Raw genomic sequence first — 20,333 nt, 5'->3', positions numbered from 1 at the left:
TCTTTGGAAGAGTCTTCAGCGGCTTCCTCTTCATTACTCAGCCCTGCCAGCTGCAGGAGGGTGGACCCGAGTGGGCATCACAGAAGAAGGGGGATAGTCAGGAGGAGAGCCATGCCCACTCCCAGGTGGGCTGCGTGTAGGTCAGAAGTACCAAGTGGGTTTGCGGTTTGCTCGCCGGTGTGGGTGGGTGGGGCTGCAGCCCTACCATCCTCATGGCTCTGCACCTGCCTCCCCTGCAAACACATATGGTCGCTACTCCATTTGCCAGCAAACAGGTATGGGGCACCTGCTGCATGCTGGCCAAGATTCTGGGGTTGCAGAGGGGCCTCTGCTCTGCCCTCCTGGCAACCCCACCCCCAGGGAGAGGTGTGTGGAGAGGAGAGGGGACAGGGTCCCTCCAGCAAGCACAGAATAACTTGGTGAGTGCTGTGGGGATAGCTACGGTGGGAGCCCAGGCCCGGGGGTCCGGCTGGTGGCAGCCAGTCAGGGAAGGCTTTGCAGAACCAGGGCAGACGTGAGGACTTCCTGAAGCTGGTGGTGGGACAGGTGCATTTGAAATAGTTGATGAAACAGGAAGGCTGAATCAAGCAGTCCCCGTGTTTTGCCCCCTGGTGAAGTATCACAGATGGTGTTGATGGCTGGGGGTATGCTAATTCGCTGGGGCCCAGGGCTTGAGAAGCCCAGGGATCCATGGCTGTGTTTCCCTCTGGGCTCTCCTGGACTGGGGAGAATGGCAGCACTGTGTGACTCTCATCCAGGACGACCCCAAGGGTGCCCTCCTGGTCAGCCAGACTGCACAGGAGTCAAAGGGCACGGTTGGGGCTCCTGGGCTCTCCCCACCCCATCCATGCGCCTGGCCTGGGAATGGGGTTTGGGCACGTGACGGGCAGAGGCAGGTGCTTGGCTCTACCTGGCCTCCTGGGCTCAGCGGCCAGCTCCGTGCCAGGCTTCCAGTGACCCACCGACCTGGAAGGGAAGCCAGAGACTGGAACCTTTCTCTGGGCCGCTCCCTGTTCCCTGTGCCGAGGACACAAAGGGCTGAAGCTCGGGCGGGATTTCCTGTCCTTTCAGAGCTCCTTGGCCTCTGATCCACAACAAATAATCCAACCAGGGATACCTCTCATGAGCCTTTCAGAAGTCGTAGCCTGTCATGTATCATGATTTTTGATAAATTCTATCTGTACTACATTTGTACAGACTTAGAGAGCCTTCGCAGGGGATGGAGAAAGCAAGGTTTCTGTTCCTCTTGCTGCTTCTGCTGGCCGTCTCGGTGACTAGCACCACAGGTCCGGTTCGCCTCCCGGGTCACAATCACCCAGTCGCTTCTGTGCGGTTCTCTATCCCAGTCCTTACTCCTCTAGACCCTCAGTGACCTGCAGCTCTCCAGATTAGGGTCGGGGTTCATCAGGAGGTGTAGGCCTTGCTCCTGGCCCCTCCCCTTCCAGGTGCATTTAGTTTCCTCACCTTTTGTCCCTTGTGCCCCGTTCCCTTCTCCAGAGGCATCGCTTCTTTAGCAAAATGTAAGCCGTTAGTGAACCAGGCTCTTAGTGCCCTTCTGGGCACCTGAGGTTTTAGCTCGGTTTGAATTGTGTGTCTTCCACCAATGGCTGAGTCTTAGATGTTAAATAGCCTGGGCCTGGGGACAGCTCAAAGTTTATTTCTTACAATGGTGTATAGAATTGCCTTGGGCTATGAAGTGGTTTCTGAAATGGGTTCTATTATAACCACAACAGAAAAGCAAGGAAGAGTACGTGAAACCATTTGTTTCCTTTTGGGAAGTTTTTATACCTCTATTTATTTATTTATTTTAAGATTTTATTTATTTGACAGAGAGAGACAGAGAGAGGGAACACAAGGAGGGACAGAGGGTGAGGGAGAAGCAGGCTTCCCGCGGAGCCCGATGCGGGGCTCGATCCTAGGATCCTGGGACCATGACCTGAGCCGAAGGCAGACGCTTAACGACTGAGCCACCCAGGCGCCCCTATACGTTTATTTTGATATGATTTCAAATTTATTGAAAAGTTGCAAGAAAAATAAGGAACTTTCACGTATCCTTTACCCAGATTCATTGTACGTCTCACTTCATGTGTTGTTTTTTTTTTTTAAGATTTTATTTATTTGAGTGAGGGAGAGCAGGAACAGGGGGAGAAGGAGAAGCAGGCTCCCCGCTGAGCAGGGAGCCCAGTGTGGGGCTCGATCCCAGGACCCTGGGATCATGACCTGAGCCGAAGGCAGATACTTAACCGACAGAGCCGCCCAGGTGCCCCCCACTTCCTGTGTTTTATCTGTTCTGTGACTCTGGTGTATATGCCATGTAAGCAAGTAGGTATTTCTTGGAAGCATTAGCAGAACCAGTTGGAGGTACCAGTACATTCCCTAAGAACAAGGGCATTGTCTTACATAAGCACTGTGCAGTTACCAAGATCAGCAAATTTAACGTTAATCTCGAGCCGTTTCCTAGTCCACGGTCTGTATTCACATTTCGCCTGTTGTTTCAGGAATCTTCTCTGATAGTCCGTCCGCTGGTCGCTGCCATCGGCGTGGCGGGCCGTTGGCAGCACGCCGGAGGGGGAGGCGCGTGCTGGGAATGCCGGCTCTGAGCACCTGCCCGAGGAGGCTTGCCTTTGTAGGAACAAGGAATTTGTGGGAGACGCTCTCAAGCTAGGTGGAAACTCTCTTCCTCATGCAGCTGTGAGCTGGCAGGCCGAGCGCCCACTGGCCCTTGCCCGTCACCGTGCGTCCTGTGCTTGTTAGGCTGCTTTCCCTCTTCCCCCGCTTCTTTGTGTTTGCTCGGATCCATGTGGGCTCTTGGATTTTCGCTTTATTCAATGGATGAGAATCCCTTGCCCTCATTATTTATTCCGACGGCTCGATTGTTCCAGATTTAGCCAGTGGGAGTCCTTGTTTCAAGCTGGCTACTGTTTGCTTTAAACATGTCCCTGTATTTCTCTGGGCACTTTCTTACTTTCTAGCACAGGAGATGCTGCGGGTTCATTTTATGCTTTCCAGTGAGCCCTGGAAACCCTTTGTTTTTAATGAATGCACCAGCATGTACATTCCAAAACGTAGTTTATTGTGTACTACCATTGGGGATTTATCTGTGTTCTTTGGGACTTTTGTGTACATGTTTTTGGGAGAGAAGACCTCATGACTGTCGCCTGAGTGGCTCTCTCTTCATGATAAGTGGGTAACGCAGATTTACCTTAGAGATAACTTAAACTGAGCTAGAGGTTAGTTATTAAAGCAACTCTTTTTTTTTTTTTAAGATTTTATTTATTTATTTATTTAGTGCATGAGAGTTGGGTGGGGGGAGAGGGAGAGAATCTCAAGCACGCTCCACACTGAGCACAAAGCCTGATGCTGGGCTTGATCTCCTGATCCTGAGATCATGACCTGAGCTGATACCAAGAGTCGGACACCCAGCCGCCTAAGTCCTGTGGTGCCCAGCAGCTCTTACTGTTTAAGCACTGACTGTGTGCCTGTCATTTTAATTCTTACAAAGACCCTTGTTAACCATAAGGAAACTGAGGCTCAGAGAGGTGAATATACTGGTCATAGTCACACAGCTAGTGAGTAATTGGGCCAGGGTTTCAATTCAGTTCAGTCTGATTTTAAAGCTACCTTTTTCTGAAATATTTTGTTGTGGTATAAGGTATTTCTTTACTCCGAACTGTAGAATTTGTACATGTCACAGTTGACCAACAAAAAGCTTATTTGTGGTTTTAGGGGCTTTTTCCCTACTGCATAATTCTGTGTCTTCTATGATGACAAGTCTGCAGAGTTAAAGCTTGTGGTTCATCACAGTGTTCTCTCAAAGGAAAGGCCCCTTGTTTTCATTAGAGAGTGACTCGGCAGTCCTGGTGTTTCTGTGAATACCCAGAAGTTCCCTAACCCTCTTATTTTCTTCCTATAGGAATTTGCTTGCTAGAAAACAGAATGCAAGACTTGACAAACAAAATGACTTGGGATGGAAGTTATTTGGAAAAGTACCACTTCGAGAGAATGCTCAGAAAGATTCAAAGAAAATACAAAAGGTATACGACATACAAAAACGCAGAAATACGCTGTGCAGCATATATTTATGAACCTTGCCAAAATACCTTTATGGAGGCTTTGAAATTAGAAAACTTTGTGTTGATCTGCATGCCAAGTTCCTAAAATTTAAGTCTGTTTTCAGAAAGTTGATGTCTTTAACCTTTTCCGTTCCTTGTAGCTTACCGCATGCGCACGAGAGCGCTGGCTTTAGCTCTTCGTAACGTCACTTGATTGGTTTTTCCACTACTAGTTGCAAATGTGTTTATTGTTAAATTTTTATTAATTGTGTTCCTTATTAAAGCACTCTCCCTCTCCGGTCACCTGGGTTTCTTGGAGCTTAATCCTTCCGGTGCTGATTTGGCCAGGAATGCAGGGGCCATCATTCAGCCTGGCTGTAGTATGACCCCCTGCCCCTTGCTGGCTCGGGAGCTGCCCCCGTGTCCGAGTGGGGGAGGGCCTGGGGTTATCTCATCACTGGGCTTCCTCGCTCTCCATGCAGGGAGTGACGCCAACAGCTGGGGGCATGTGCTCATCTTCTCAAAGATGGCTCATGTGCAGACTCCACGAGCCCAGGGGTATCTGTGGCCTCGGACCCTGACTGTTACCGCCTGCGTCCTCCCCTGGGCTCTGAGTCCCAGCCATCCTCACAGACTGCTGTGTGCCCAGGGCTGCGACACTGCCCCCCATCCCCAAGCAGGCTGACTCCTCCCACCTCAGTTTTGTATTCACTGACAGTCGTTCAGTGAATATTTTTGAGGACCTACTACGTGCCAGGCCTCGTGTGTGGTGCTGGGCTTCGAGAACTGACCACGGCACCTTGCTCCAGAGCGCCCCTCTGGTAAGGAGAGGCCTCCAGGGCAGGTAGGGAAAGGAGCACTACGGGTGTGTGTAGGGGTGGGGCAGGGCCTGCTGGGCCAGGCTGCACCCAAGGTCGAGTTCAGAGGTGTGGCAGAGTTAATAATGTGGGGGATCATGAGCTGAGTGATTACCCTGTGCTGGTTTCAAATGAGTCAGCACTTGGGCTTCTAGTTCATGTAAAGCCTTCTGAAGAAGGTACTATTATTGTCCTCATCTTACCGAAGAAGCACTTAAGACACAGGCTGAGTGACTTGGGCAGAGCTGGACCGTACCCCGGGGCCCTCTCTGCTCCTCTGCCGAGGGGCCGTGTGCCGCACGAGCCCGGGGAGCAGTGGGAGGGGCTGTCCCTGGGGCTTGTGCGCTCTGCTGGGCCTGGAACCTGTCTCTGACCTGAGGGCTCGGGGGAGCCCCTCGAGGGTTTTACTTACCTCTGGAGTGATAAGTGCCTCTGGCAGGAATGTGGCTCTTGGACTAGTCCAGAGGAGTAAAGTGGGGTCTGGCCTGGCGCTGTGGTTGTTGTGGGTTGCAGGGGACAGCCCCTTTGAGTACCAGACACGTTGGGTAGAGGGGTGCAGCGTGTGCGGGGAGGCGGTGAGCGCATGCTGGGGCCCTGGCTTGAACAGCATGAGGGATCTGCACGAATTTCAGGTGTTTCTGCCTCGGCAAACTGAAGGTGTTCTGAATGTTGTCCCAACATTCCCTGTAGCAGTTGTCTGGGCCCAGGACTCTCACCAAGTTAGAATTCGTTTTTATAGATTGTTATATTTTGAATTCGAATCACTTATTGTGTAGGCTTAGTTCAATAGCATACAATTAAAAGGTGATGTGTTTGTATGCAAAGCTCAACTATAAATTCTTAGAAACTAAATAGCCAAGCTGAATTTTTAAAAGAAATCCACGCTTTGAAAAAAGTAACCATTATACTTAAATTTTCCCATGACTCAGCGTGTTTGAATTTCTTATCTTTTTCGTTCCCTTTTTTTTAAGGTGAACATGGATTATGTTCTTGAACCTAAAGAATTTTTGTGAACCAAAATGACTAGGTCCGCTAATTATGTATTAACACAATACTGCAAAGACGAGGACCATCTGGCTTCAGCCATCAATAATAAAGATGTAATTGTACCTGCATGAGTTACACGATCCTGCCCGTGTCCTGTTCGCTCATGCTTTGTGTCTCTGGCCCTCTATCCCATGCCTCCCTCCCTGGGGCTGGCAAGGCCCATGCGGGATCCAGGGCCAGGGACCTGCCACTGTGGGGATGCTTCTGGGCATCAGGCTGGAGCTGGCTGTCCAATGTCAGCTCACAGCCTTTAGAGAGCGCAGAGCTGGGGCTGACTGTCGGGGCCTGTGATCTCAAATGGTGCCGACAACTCCAGTTAGAGCCGAAGCATAAGGAAGGGTTTAGGAAACTCTATTTCCTTTTCCCATTCTCTTTGAAATGTTTTATCACACAGTGATTGAAGAGCATGGACTTTGGAGTCAGACTGCCAGAGTTGGTATCCCAGCTCTGCCACAGCTGAGCTGTGTGGGCAAGTCACATAACCTTTCTGAGCCTCCTTTCCCTCCTCTCTAGAATTTGGAGAACCATAGTACTAGCCTTGGAGGGGTGAGGATTAAATGTGCGAATGTACATCGTGCTCAGAACAGCGCTGAATGTCGTAAGTGCCAGAAAGCGTTTGCTGTTGTTACTGTGACACACAAGAAACAGAACGCAGTGTGAGAGAATGAGCCTGAGGCCTCCACAGAGCCCTTCACTTGCATGTTCAACAAACACTGCACCACGCTGAGGCCAGGCCTGTGGTTGGGTCGGCACGCTTCAGGGAGCCTGTGGCTGAGCCGAGGGGACAGGTGCACGCACCAGCCAAGGTCTTTGGACTGGAAGACTTGCATTCGATTTCCCACTTCACCTCTCCTTATCTGTATAACCTTGGGCCAGTTACTCCTTGGCAACTAGGGCATTACGAGTCCTACTCACTGGATTGTTATACATTAAGAGATCACGTATGTGAAATATTTTTGTCCCGTGTTTAGCACAGCCTGTGGCCCAGAGTTAGTAGGCAAGGAGAGGCAGTCAGGACTTTTCATTAAGAAATCGGTCCAGCAAGTGGCGGGTGCTACCTCTGGTTTGCCCAGGACATCCTGGGACACATCCAGCATCCTTGTAACGGGGCCAGATTCTCTTCACCTGAGCCTTGTGTGTACATGGCTGCCATTTTTAGGAAATGCTGCAATGTTACTTTCAGTTACCTTTTCAGATTTCATAAAAGTTTTGGAAAGTAATGTTCTCTCAGCTTACATTATTTCAGAGAGAGGTTCTAAATAGGGGAAACAAAAATGGATAAGGATAGCTATGAGAATGACACTAAAGCGGTGGTTCTCAGAGTATGGTCCCCGGACTAATATCATGACCATCTGGGTGTTTGTTAGAAACACAGGTTCTCAGGCCTCACCTTAGACCCACTGAAGGAGCTGTGGGGCTGGGGGCACCACAAGTTGTGTTCTAGCAAATGCTCTAGGTACTGGTCATGCGCATTCACATTGCAGAAACACTGCTATTGGAAAAGGGGATGCTGGATATTGAGAGGCAAATAGCCATCTTTGCCTACAACAGGTTAAATAAATGGTCCAAAGTACACTAGATACACATTGTGGCAGCTGCTGGTGAATTGGAGAGGTCCCCGAGAATAAAGACAGGGAGAACGCATTTGAAGACAGCTGTCTTCGGGTCTCCTGTCATCGGGTTTGTACGGGCCAGGGCTCTGGCCACATTGGCCCATTGGGGCAGCGCACCCTTTGCCTTGTGAAGAAAGAGGAACCTTCCTTCTTGGATTCCACAGTCCTGTGTTCCACAGATTTGAGCCACTGTGGGGGTCTGTCCTGGGATTACAGTGAAGGGCAAGACTTATGTGGCCCCTGCCTTCGTTGGACCTTACCGTAGATCGGGGGCAGAGATTAAAGCACCCTAACTCTACAGGTAATTGCAGCTGTGATAAGCCTTGTGAAGGCAGGTGGCGTGTGGCCATCCTAGAGTTTCTGCACCACTGGTTTTTTCAAGTGACCGCCGGTTCCCAAGTCCAAGGGGCATTCCTCGGCCCACGTCTTATCAGCCTCTCCTCTGCTCCTTGCGAGCCTTTCTGACCTTGACTTCCAGGTCACCACACTCTCCTCTGCGGGGTGCCCTCTAGATTTTAGAGTGCCTCTCAGGTGCTTCTCTGTCTGTGGTCACCCCCTAGGAGACCTCGGCTGGACTCGAGGCTCCACTGGCCGCCCCCACATTTGTTCCCAGCCAGGACCTCATCCCTGAACTGTAGACTTCGGCCGGGTGCTCCACTGGGTGTCCTCCAGCCACTTCCTGTCTGACTCTTACTTTGTTTTTTTCCGTACCGTTGGGCCTCTTCCTTTTGCATGTTTCCCCATTTTGGAAGGCGATGGACTTAGCCTTCTTCTTCAGGTCTAAAACTTGAGAGTTGTTCTTGACTTCTCTCTTCTCACATCCTCCTTCCAGGCTGATTGGCGTTTTGTTTATGTTTGCGTTCTGTCCATGACTTTGATGTGCAGCCAGCTTTGGGAAGCAGTGATTTGCTGGGGAATTTCGATGCTCCGGTGACGTTGTGAGGATGAAGTCTTTTTTTTTTTTTTTTTAAAGATTTTATTTATTCATTTGAGAGAGAATGAGACAGAGAGAGAGCATGAGAGGGGGGAGGGTCAGAGGGAGAAGCAGACTCCCTGCCGAGCAGGGAGCCCGATGCGGGACTCGATCCCGGGACTCCAGGATCACGACCTGAGCCGAAGGCAGTCGCTTAACCAACTGAGCCACCCAGGCGCCCGAGGATGAAGTCTTATTAAAAGATCTCACTGCCATCGCCTGGCGTGAGGTAGTTGTGGTTTACTGTCCCTCAGTTGCTCGAACTATTGGAAATGGGGGGGTGGATTTGTAAAGATAAATTAGCAATACTTAATTATCCTGGTTATATTAATTGGTAGAAGACGTAGAAGACGTTAGCAAATTAAGAAAAAGAACACTTGGTGTCTTATTGCCCTGAAATAACTACTGTTTGCATTTTGGTATTGTTCGTTTCAGTAATTTTCTCATGCACTGTCTTTTTATTTTTTTTTTTATTTTTTATTTATTTATTTATTTTTTTAAAAGATTTTATTTATTTATTTGAGAGAGAGAATGAGATAGAGAGCATGAGAGCGGGGAGGGTCAGAGGGAGAAGCAGACTCCCTGCTGAGCAGGGAGCCCGATGCGGGACTCGATCCTGGGACTCCAGGATCATGACCTGAGCCGAAGGCAGTTGCTTAACCAACTGAGCCACCCAGGCGCCCTGTCTTTTTATTTTTATTTTTTTGAAGAAAAGACCACTTAAAAAGTAAAGGTGAGTCTATGTAATTTGAGGAGATGTGGGAGGAGCTCAGGGCTACACACATTTGGGGGATGCTTCAGAGCAGAGTTTGTGAATCTTTTAGACGTAACACTGGGAACATGGACTTGAGGGATTCAGGCAGTGTGCTGTTGGCACCCCAGCGCAGCTGCTGACAGGCAGGGACCACCGTAGGGAGTACGGGCTTGCGGGCTTCCTTGTCCTGGATCAAACATGTCCTGTGAGCCAAGAAGCATACATGTGTTTGTATAACCTGGAACGTGTTGGACGGCCTTCTGGAATTTCCAGTCAGCTCTTAGATATGAAAGAGAGAATCCCAGAAGAAGGCAAATCCAGAACAGCCTGAAGTGGTATTCATTCTTCTCACCTCTGGGTTCTGTGAAGTCTGGGTAATCAGAAAAGCATAAATCATCAAAAACTGCAGAAAAGACAAGCCTGGATGGTCAGTGCAGGTGGCTGGTGATGGGCCTGCAGGTAATTCTAAAACAACAATGAGAAAACTTCCTTCATCTTCAAAATGGGTTTGAACCAGTTTACAGAACAGAGCAGTTCCCAGTTCTGGGTAAGGAGTAAGCATACTCTAACCTGTCTCCTGATGAATACAGCTATCAAACTGGCAGGTGGACTGGGGGGAAAAAGACCACAATTCAGAATACCTCTGAGTTGATTGACTTTACCATTTTTCCCCTCTGATATTCCCCAGGCCAAACTCAAGGTATCCTAAAACCCAGAGATGGGTGTTAATGAGCACTAGGTATTAGAGATGGGTTAGATGGGTGTTGGAGAGCACTAGGAAAGCCTTTCTAGTTCGTGCTGAGGAGTGGTACTCTCACACTCAGAGAGAATGCAGAAATCCTACTTTTTGTTTTTTTCTTTTCTCTGTTTTCTCATTCCCTAGCGCCCATGCAGTCTTCTGGCAGCAGAAACGGGCCAGCAGGAGCCTGAAACTCTAAGGAAGGGGAACTGATTAGAGGAGGTTTATTCCCAAGAAGGTGGGGCAGACCCCTGATGCCCTATTCTCTCTCCTCTTACCACTTGGCCCAAGGTTGTGGGAGGTGTGTGTCTGGCTAGAGAACCAGAAAAGTGGTGACCCAGGAAATCTGCAAGTTCTGGAGACATTGTGGAGAGGAAGAGCTCAGGAAAGTGACCTTTAAGGTTGTTATGAACTCCGAGGCTGACTCTCAAGTTGTGGATACATGGATCTGACCCTAACTAGCAACAGTAGACTTGAAAACTGGACTTTGGGAGTAGACCAGGACCCACGCTGGCCACTGGGCGGTGCACATGGGGGTTATAGTCAACAGGTGCTGTGAAGGCTTTGCAAAGTCAACTGACTTTGGAGCCATAACCCACAGAAGGCTATTTGGAACATGGGGCTGGAATCCAACCAAATCAATTGTCTATTAAAATAAAAATGTCAACATTCTCCAAAGGGTTTAGACAAGACCCCCGAGTCTTGTAACACAACAGTCAAGATGTTTAGGATGCCATTCAGACATACTAGGAAAATCTCAACTTCCGTGGGAAAAGATAATTAATAGACACCAGTACCAAGATAACACAGATACTGGTGAATTATCCAGCAAAGACTCTAAAGCAGCCATTATAAAAATGCTCCAATAAATAAAGGGGAACGTTCTTGAAATATGAAGGTAGAAAGTATCAGTAAAGAATTAGAAAATATAAGGAGGAACTATGTGGAACTTTTTTTTTTTTTTTTTTTTTTGAGAGAGAGAGAGCTGGGTGAGTGAGGGGAGACAGAGGGAGAGACAGAGAATCTCAAGCAGGCTCCACGCCCAGCGCGGAGCCCGATGCAGGGCTCGATCTCACGACCCTGAGATCATGACCTGAACCAAAATCAAGAGTCGGATGCTTAACCGACTGAACCACCCAGGAGCCCCTACACAGAACTTTTTAATGAAAAATAACAGTAACAATAAAAAGCTAACTGGATAGCCTCAGTAGCAGAATGAAGATGATAGCAGAAAGAGTGCGTAAATTTTGAGACAGGTCCATAGAAACCATTCCATCTGAACAATACAGAGCAAAAAGATTGGAGGAAAAATGAACAGAGCCTTAGGGACACGTGGGGCAGTACTAACAGGTCAAACGTTTGTGCTCTTGGGGTTTCAGAAGGAGAGGAGAAAGATGGGGTGCAGAAAAAAATATTGGACAAATAATGTCTGAATACGTCCTAAATCCGACAAAAGATCTAAACTTACAGATTTAGGGAGAGGGGGGCTTAGTGAACTCCAGACAGGAGGAAGCCACAGAGGCCCATGCCCAGACACATCATAATCAAACTGCTGAAAATAAAGAAAAAGTATCTGACAAGCAGCCAGAGAAAATGCGTTACCTATTGGGGAATGACAATTTGAATGATTTTTCGCATCGGAAACCCATTTTTAATGTATTGGAAGAAAAGAGCCCTCAGTCCCAAATTCTGTCGGGCATGATACCCTGCAGGGGTGAAGGTGAAATACACGCGCTCAGATGAAGGAACAGTGGGAGAATTTGTTACCAGCAGATCTAACTCAGTGAGTTGCTAAAGGAAGTTTTTCAGACGGAAAGGTCATTACACCTGAAGGAGACTTGGAACATTTGGAAGGAAGAACAGGAGAACGGTGAGGGTCTAGGTAGGTACGGTGGACCCCTGTTGTCTTAGCGAGCTCTTTAAAACATGTTCTACTGACAGCAAGGATGAGACCGTCGTCTGGTTTTCAATGTCTGTAGGTGTCACATAGAGGGATATATATGGTGGTAAGAGTGTAAAAAAATTAAATATGCATTATAATCCCTAGATCGACCACCAAATTATACAAAGAGTAAAAAACACAGCAAATTAAAATGAAATTCTAAAAAGTTCAAAAAACAAATCAAGGCAGGAAAGAGCAAATAGAGGAAGGAAAAATGTAAAACAGACAAGATGATAAACTGAAACATATCAGTAATTATGGTAATATAAATGGTCTGAACACACCAGTTGTGTGTCTGAATGCCTAATCCTGACAGATTGTCAGAATGGGTGAAAAAATTAAAAAGACCCAAATGTGTGTTGTCTAAAAGAAACTCACTTCACATGTAAAATACGTAGGTTAAAATGAAAGGATGGGAAAAGATACACCACGAAAGCACTAGTCAGAATGAAGATGGAGTAGATAGAGTAGCATAAGAAAAAGTAGATTTCAGAGCAAGGGAAGTTCCCAGGGACAAGGCGGGACGTTACCTAGTGAAGACAGAAGGACTGAATGTGTGTGCACCCACAAGAGCTACGGAATGCATGGAGCAGGGCAGAGCTGAAACAAGTGTACAAGTCCACAGTTATTACAGTTATTTAGAGAGTGTTGACTCTCTAAACAGTGATCCATGGACCACTGACAGAATCAGCCAGGACACAGAAGGACTGACCATCACCCATCGGCCAGCAGGACTGACCTTTGGAGAATACTTCGGCCTCCCGCGAGCGCACAGCACACATTCTTGACAAGCGTGCATGCAACATTCACCAAGATAGACCATAACCTGTGTTATAAAAGAAACCATAAAGCTGGAAGGATTAAAATGACACAAAATAGGTTCTCTAACCACAGTGGAATTAGATCATAAAGCCGTGACACAAAGATAGCAAGAAGCTTCCCCAAAACTTGGAAATTAAATACGTAACACACTTCTAAATAAATCATGGGACAATGAGGAGGTCACAAAGTTAGAAAATATTCTGGACTGAACGAAAATAGAACATACCAAAATTTGTGGGATATAATGCTTAGAAGGAAATTTATAGCATTAAAATGCTTATATTAGAAAAGAACAAAGGTCTCCAGTCAGTAATCTGATTTTCTACTTTAAAAGCCATGAAAGAAGCAAATAAACCCAAAGCAAGCCAAGGGGGGGGAAATAATAAACATAAGAACAGAAATCAATGAAACTGAAAATGAAAAAATAATAATGAAACCAAAAGCTAGTTCTTTGAAATGATGAAGAAAATTGATCAGAACTGACAAAAAGAGAGGTGAATCAAATCATCAATAAGATGAGTGAAAAAGGGGGATACCACCACAGACCCTACAGAAATTAAAACAATGATGAGAATGTCATGGATAACTCCACATTCTTAAGTTTGATAATTTAGATGAAATGGTCCATTTCTTTGAAAATCACAAATCACCAAAACTCATCCAAGATGAATAGATGACCTGAATCATCCTCTAATTATTAAAGAAATGGAAATCTCCAAGCCCAGGGAGTGTCATTGGTGAGTTCTACCAGTATTTAAAGAAAAATAACATCAATTTTAGAGGAGAGACTACCTCCTGATGCATTTTATGAGGCCTGTATTACCCTGATACCAAAACAAGACAAGTGCAGTACAAAAAAAGCCAATTTCAGACCTCTGTCCCTTACGAAGACACACATAATCCCCAATAGAATATTGGCAAGTTGAATCCATTAATACTTTAAAAAAAAAAAATGGGCAATACACCACAACTAAGTGGCATTTCTGCCAGGAACGCAAGGTTGGTTTGGCATTTGAAAATCACTCAGTGTAATCCCCCATATTGACAATCTTGGGTGAGTCTCAGGGGTATTATCTGAGTGTAGGAATCTAATCTCAAAAAGTTGACAGGCTGTACGATTCCATGTATGTGACACGCTTGAAAATACAGAGCCGTAGTGCCAGGGAGGGCCTAGGGTGTGAGGAGCAGGGAGGAGGTTTTGGGGATGGTAGGACGGCTCTGCATCTTGGTTGTGGTGGTGGTGGCTGGAGGACAGTTGTAGAACTTTATGTTCTGTGGTGGTTGGTGGTGGCTGTTAAAAGTCGTAGAACTATGTACATCAAAAAAGCTGTTTTAGGGGCACCTGGGTGGCTCCGTCGTTAAGCGTCTGCCTTCGGCTCAGGTCATGATCCCAGGGTCCTGGGATCGAGCCCCGCATCGGGCTCCCTGCTCCGCAGGAAGCCTGCTTCTCCCTCTCCCACTCCCCCTGCTTGTGTTCCCTCTCTCGCTGTGTCTCTCTCTGTCAAATAAATAAATAAAATCTTTAAAAAAAAAGAAAAGCTATTTTAATGTAAAAAAAAAATAATGAAGAATGAATGAGTCCATCAGGGCGTTTCCATTTCTAGGGATTCATCCTAGAGATGAATCAGTATGTAAGCAAAATGTTGGTTGCTAAGGGTATGGATTGCAGCACCAAAGGTTGGAAGCAAGCTAAATGCCTGGCAATGGGGATTTGGTTAAATCCCTAAGTGAAATAAAGTGCAGCTCTTGAAAAGCAAAGCGAATAACCATTCTGTGAGTGTCCTCTGTATTTATAAAGGTACATGCATATCTTTGTAGATGCAGAGACTCTCTATGGAAGGATACTTATACGACTGATCATGATAGAATTACTTTGGAGAGGGTAATGAACTGGGGATGTGGGAGATAGGGAGGAGGGCAACCTACTTTCTCTGTATACCCTTTCATACCTTTTGGATTTTGTTCTATATGTGCATGTCTACTCTAAAAAAGATATTTTTTTAAGATTCTGTCTATCTATCTATCTGTCTGTCTGTCTATCTATCTATCTATCTATCTATCTATCTATCTATCATCTATCTATGAGAGGGAGAGGGGCAGAAGCAGAGGGAGAAGTAGGCTCCCCGCCGAGCAAGGAGCCTGATGTGGGACTCGATCCCAGGATCCCGGGATCATGACCCAAGCTGAAGGCAGACGCTTCACCAACTGAGCCATCCAGGCGTCCCAGTCCAAAAAATACTCTTTAAAAATGTGTGTAGGGGGCACCTGACTGGCTCCCTGGTAGAGCATGCAACTCTTGATCTTCAGGTTGTATGTTCGAGCCCTACATTGGGTGTAGAGATTATTTAAAAATTTAAAAATCTTAAAAAAAAAAAAACAGTTAAAACAATATTAAAAATGTGTGCAGAATGATAGAGGAAAAATTTGAGGAATTTTGGGCACAGGATAGCCAGATGAAGCCAAGGGTGAATGGATGTCCCAAAATACAACCCACGAGGTCTCATGTAACTCCAGAGGCACACTACAGATTTGGCATTGAGCTTCCCAGTGGCCAGAGGAAAGAGGGATACGTTAGACAGCTGTGGCGATCCCTTGTCGGAAGCTGAACCTGTTCTGGAAGTTCGGGCTTGTCAGGGTGCTAGGCAGCATGTTTGTATGCAACAGGAACCTTCTGGTGGAAGGTGAGTCTCAGGAGATGATTGCAAAACGTGTGCAGTCCCCCTTAATTTGGGTTTTTGGAGAAGAAGCAGGTTAAATACTTATCAAACCTGTACATGATGCCTTTCTGGATGAGAAGGGAAAGGACGCGGTGGGAAGTTTCTGTAGGGGAAATGGCAAGGTCATTGCATTTGACCTCTGTGTTTATTCTTGGGATAGGTTGTCTCCCACTGTTGTGGTAATGGTTAATTTATTCTGAGAAGTGTAGCTCTTGTACTTCAAGTGCCTTTCAGTGATATAAACTGAAATTCCAGCACATAGTGCCTCTTATGGTTTGCTTATTTTTCCTAATGTGGAAGTGATAAATTCCCCATCTGTCTGCCCACGTGGTTCCCAGGAGGAGAGAGGGATTCTGGAACAGGAGCCCACGTGTTAGTTCTCCTGCACATCTTCCCTGGGGGCCTCTGACAGGGCAGGGGTCAGAGGTCTGCGGTTTGGGAAGGCAGGGGGACCACGAGAGGACTCTGACTGGGATCACGGGTCCCCGAGTATGGTCTTGGTTCTGTTGTCCACAGTCAGTTGTGTGGCCCTGGGCCAGCGACTGCCTGCCTGAACTTCGGTTTCCCACTCTGCAAAGATCATGTGCACCTAGCCCGTGCTTGGGAGGGTCAAGTAGGATGAAGGCAGTCCCGGGGCAGCGGCTGGCATCCACTGGGAGCTCAGTAAAGGTCAGTGGCTCCTCCTGTTCTGGTCTAACCTCATGGCTACACCTTCACTCTTGTGGGTGATTAAAAAAAAAACAACAACCAGCTTTGCTGCAGGAATGTTCGATGTGGTTTGGAAATTGCAGTTGGCAAAATCAGCCTTGAATTCCATCTGAAGTGGCTTAAAAAATGTTTTGTGTTTTTTTTTCAAATGACGAAAATAATTAATGAAAAAAGACCCAAATGATCAATGTAGGTAGGGTAAAACAGGAATGCCCTCTGTACCCCAAGACTTCCCAGCCCCTCCTGGTGGGAGTCTCTGACAGATTAGTGCCCACCCTCCCAGAGTACGTACGTACATTTTTCATCCACGTAAATACAGTTACTACAGAATCATAGGCTGTGTGAGTTGTGCACATTCTCGTCGGTGTGCACACGGCAGGTACTCAGGAGATTGACAAAGAAGCAACTTAAAGATGCCGTAGGCTGTGCTGAGCTGGAGAGCACCACCCGTGTTCTGAAGCCAGTTTCCCACTGACCTTGGGCTCTGGCGATGGCGTCTGCGTTCTGGTGGCCCATCCTGTCACTGGAACCAGAAAGATGCATTTCATGGTAGCAGCTGAACGGAGGCAGCTTCCTAGGAAGACCCGGACAGATGGCCCCTGGGAGCTTTCGAATACTTTTGCCCTTCTCTGGGCAGTTCAGTGTGTTGTCATGAAAACAGTGACAGCCGAAGAATACTGCTCTTCCATTGATCTAGTTCCCAGTGGAAGACTGAGATTTTCAAGTATTTTGTAATCTCTCAAACACAGTTGGAGCAGCGGGAGAGACACTTCCAGTGGCCGAGGGGCCCAGGTCTGGCTGGCTTGCCCTACGGGTCCAGTGGGGAGTGCAGGGCCCAGTGCACAGTAGGCTGCCTGAGGAGGCCTAATCAGCAGGTGTAGGGGTGGAAAATTTTCCCTTCTCCCCTTCTAGGTTCTTTGGTCCGTCTAATAATGAAACAGACATAACAGATTAACAGGAGAAAAACTAATTTTGTATGTATGGGAAACTCAAAGAAGTGACCAAAGCAGGCGGCTTTTAACACCTTTTAGACAAAGAGACAGTGAAATTGTAAACAATTGACAAGATGAGGGGGTTTGGACTTGGGGTAGTAGATTAGTGAAGACGTAAAAAGGTTTGTTTACGCAGCCTTCTTGGCCCTGAATTCCCTGTCTCTGGTGGCAAGGACGCCTCTGTCCCTCCTGGTGCAGGGAGGGTACCTCCCACACGGGAGACTTATTCCTGCTTTCAGGGGGACAGAGGAAGGTCAGAGTGTCCTTGCACTCACTGTTTCTCGAGAAACTTGAATTCAGAACAATCAGTGTGCCAAAGTGGCATGTTTGGGGTGGCATATTCTATGCTTCTTCATAGATGACTGCGTAGGACTCTGAGAAACCTCAGATTGGTGGAGACTGAGGCAATTTCCACACCTCCCTGTAAGTGACTTGTCTAACTTGAACTCAGAGTGTTACTTTTAAAAGACATCTCGTTGGCGTGGAAGCACTTTGGATGGGGCCTTCGTATTGGCACTAGAAACTCCCGTGGTGTTCCCCGAAGTAATAGGCGAGTGCTACATTTATTCCTTGGTCTCATGCCTGGGTCTGATCGTTAATGTGGCCTCGGGCCCGTGAAGGGAGCACTGGTGAAGGAAACTGAAATCTTGGTTCAGAGGCAGCCCACCAGAGAAGTTGGCAGTTAAGAGGCCCTGGAGTCAGACGGCCTGGGTTCAGATCATGCCCTGCCACCTCCCATCTGCTGCTTCTCCGAAGAGGCCCCTCAGAGCTGCAGGTGCTGTGTTTGGGGACAAAGAGGTAGGGGAGGGGCCGCTGTCACAGTGCCACAAACTTGGGGGCTGAAAACACACATTTATTCTCCTACAGCTTCGGAGGTCAGAAGTCTGAAATGTGTCTTCCAGGCCAAAATCAAGGCGTTGGCCAGGCTGGGCTTTCTAGAGGCTCTAGAAAGGGGGGAGTCTCTTCTTTCCCTTCCAGCTTCTGGAGGCTCCTGGCATTCCTTGGCATGTGGCCGCCTCACTCCAGCCTCTGTGTCTGTGGACACATGGCCTTTCCTTCTATAGTCACATCCTCATTTGCGTCCCCCTCTTAAGGATACCTGTGGTTATTTTGGGCCCACACAGATAATCCAGGATAATCTCCCCATCTGAAGGTCCATAACCTTAATCACACCTGCAGAGCCCCTTCTGCCATAGAAGGTAACATTCACAGGTGCTGGGGATTCCGACACGGTTTTATGTGGGGGCCATCGCTCAGCCTAGCACAGTCCCTACCTTATGGGATTGTTAGGACTGAATGAGGCTCACTGGGTCTCAGCTCAGGGCTCCCTCCGAGATGATGTTCTGAGAGGTCTTCCCTGCCCTCCTTGTCTGAATAACCACCCAGCACACCCCCATCGGTCATCATGGTCACAGGACTCTGCTATTTCCCATCTTAAGTTCTTGCTCAGTTGTTTCTTTACTGCCTGCCTCTCCACCCCTGCTAGACTACGAACTCAGGAGAGCAAGGTCTAGAACTTGTTTGCTCAACCATTGCTTTATCTCCAGGGCCTGGAACCGTGCCAAGATTTAGTGGGTAGTTAATACATATTTGTTAAGTGGATGAATGAGTGTCAAAATCCAATACATACCACTTTGTAGGCATTTTTCTTCATGTTTTTATGACAACATAGGCATTTTCCCATATCCTTAAATATTCTTTCAGGATCTCATTTTTACTAAGTAAGTGGCCTTCTGTGTAATGTGATTTTACTTAACCAGTCCCCAGGACTGGGAAGTTGTTCCTTTGGTAACCTTTTGATCCCTGCTCGCAGCGGTCTTTGGCAAGGTTGGGTTTGTCAGCATCTCTGCTAGGATGCTGCATTGAACAAGTGGGTCGGTCTTACCTCCTTGACCTCAGAGGGTAAAGACAACGATGTCATAGATTAATCAAATAAGCAAATCCCCTGTGCTGGTAGAGATACAGGAAGCCTGGGAATGAGCTCTGGTTAGCTCAGAACACTTCAGGAGGAAGAGTTCTTTAGGCGGATGAAGGTGGATCTAAAGCCACACTGAGATGGAAAAAAGGCTCTGTTAACTTCTGATTTTTGCTTTAAGTTTCAAAATTTAGTAAAAGGCAACCTGTTATCACATGGTATAATATATAGTTAAAACTTTGTAAGTGGTCCTCAATTCTAAAATAATGCAATAGAAACCTGTTAAAGTAACTTGCAGGCTCCAGTCTGCCAGAAGAGATAAGCAGTATGTTTTGGTAAGCATATCTTAATGCATATTTAACACATGCTTAACACGTATCTCTCTCGTATTTAAATTTGGTGAGACTGTGGGCTGAGGTTGGCTGATTTCTAAAGCGTATGCGGCCCTAGGTGTCTAGGAGGCGTGGAGAGCAGAAAACCCCCTCGTCTGTGAGAAAGGAGCTTTATGGTGTTAGTCCTCTCTGGCTCCAGGAACTGCTTCCAGAAAGCCAGCAGTAAGCCTGCAGGCCGGTCCACTGCCTCCTGGGGCTCTGGAAATCTGGGAGGTTTCTCGAGCACCCCTGTGGTATAGTTGTTGTCTGCTTGCTGGTCTGTGAGTGATGCAGAGGGCAGGGACTGTGTTCATCTTTGTTCCTCGGGCCAAGCACCAGAAGTGCGTGGATGGCTGGAGGAAGGAAAGAAGGGAGAAGTGACTGATAGCACAGATGCTCCGTGTGTCCTCTGTACCATGTATGTTGTTGGCCTTCAGTGGTGAAGAGACCACCAGAGTCCCCGCTCTCATAGGTTTTCTGGTCCCCTGAAGGAAATACATCTTTTTAAAAAAGATTTTATTTATTTATTTGAGAGAGAGAGAGCACAAGCAGGGGGAGAGGCAGAGGGAGAAGCAGACTTCCCGCTGAGCTGGGACCCTGATGCAGGACTCGATCCCAGGACCCTGGGATCATGACCTGAGCCAAAGGCAGACGCTTAACTGACTGAGCCACCCGGGCGCCCAGAGGGAAATACATCTTAAATAAACATGTAATTACAAGTGTGATTAGTGCTGTGAGCAAACGGAAGCTGATGCTGGGAGAGAATGATGGGGCCTTGTTCTGGCTCCGGCGGGCAGGGCAGGGGCAGCTTCTGTGCCAGTGACTATTTAG

General features: G+C 47.4%; 1 protein-coding gene across 2 annotated transcripts in view; it reads left to right on the top strand.

Moving 5' to 3' along the window:
- Nucleotides 1–20,333, top strand: part of TBC1D14 (TBC1 domain family member 14) — a 104,992-nt gene that overhangs the window by 42,338 nt on the left and 42,321 nt on the right. For both annotated transcript variants that reach the window (XM_032395474.1, XM_032395473.1), the window contains exon 3: nt 3,914–4,034. In XM_032395474.1, the coding sequence (XP_032251365.1) occupies nt 3,914–4,034 (121 nt within the window). The remainder of the gene's footprint in view (nt 1–3,913; nt 4,035–20,333) is intronic.

This window comes from Phoca vitulina, unplaced genomic scaffold (genome assembly GCF_004348235.1).
Source record: "Phoca vitulina isolate PV1807 unplaced genomic scaffold, GSC_HSeal_1.0 scaffold85, whole genome shotgun sequence".
NCBI classification, from domain to species: domain Eukaryota; kingdom Metazoa; phylum Chordata; class Mammalia; order Carnivora; family Phocidae; genus Phoca; species Phoca vitulina.
The sequence above is the reverse complement of the archived record's forward strand: the minus strand, read 5'-3'. Positions and strand labels throughout refer to the sequence as shown.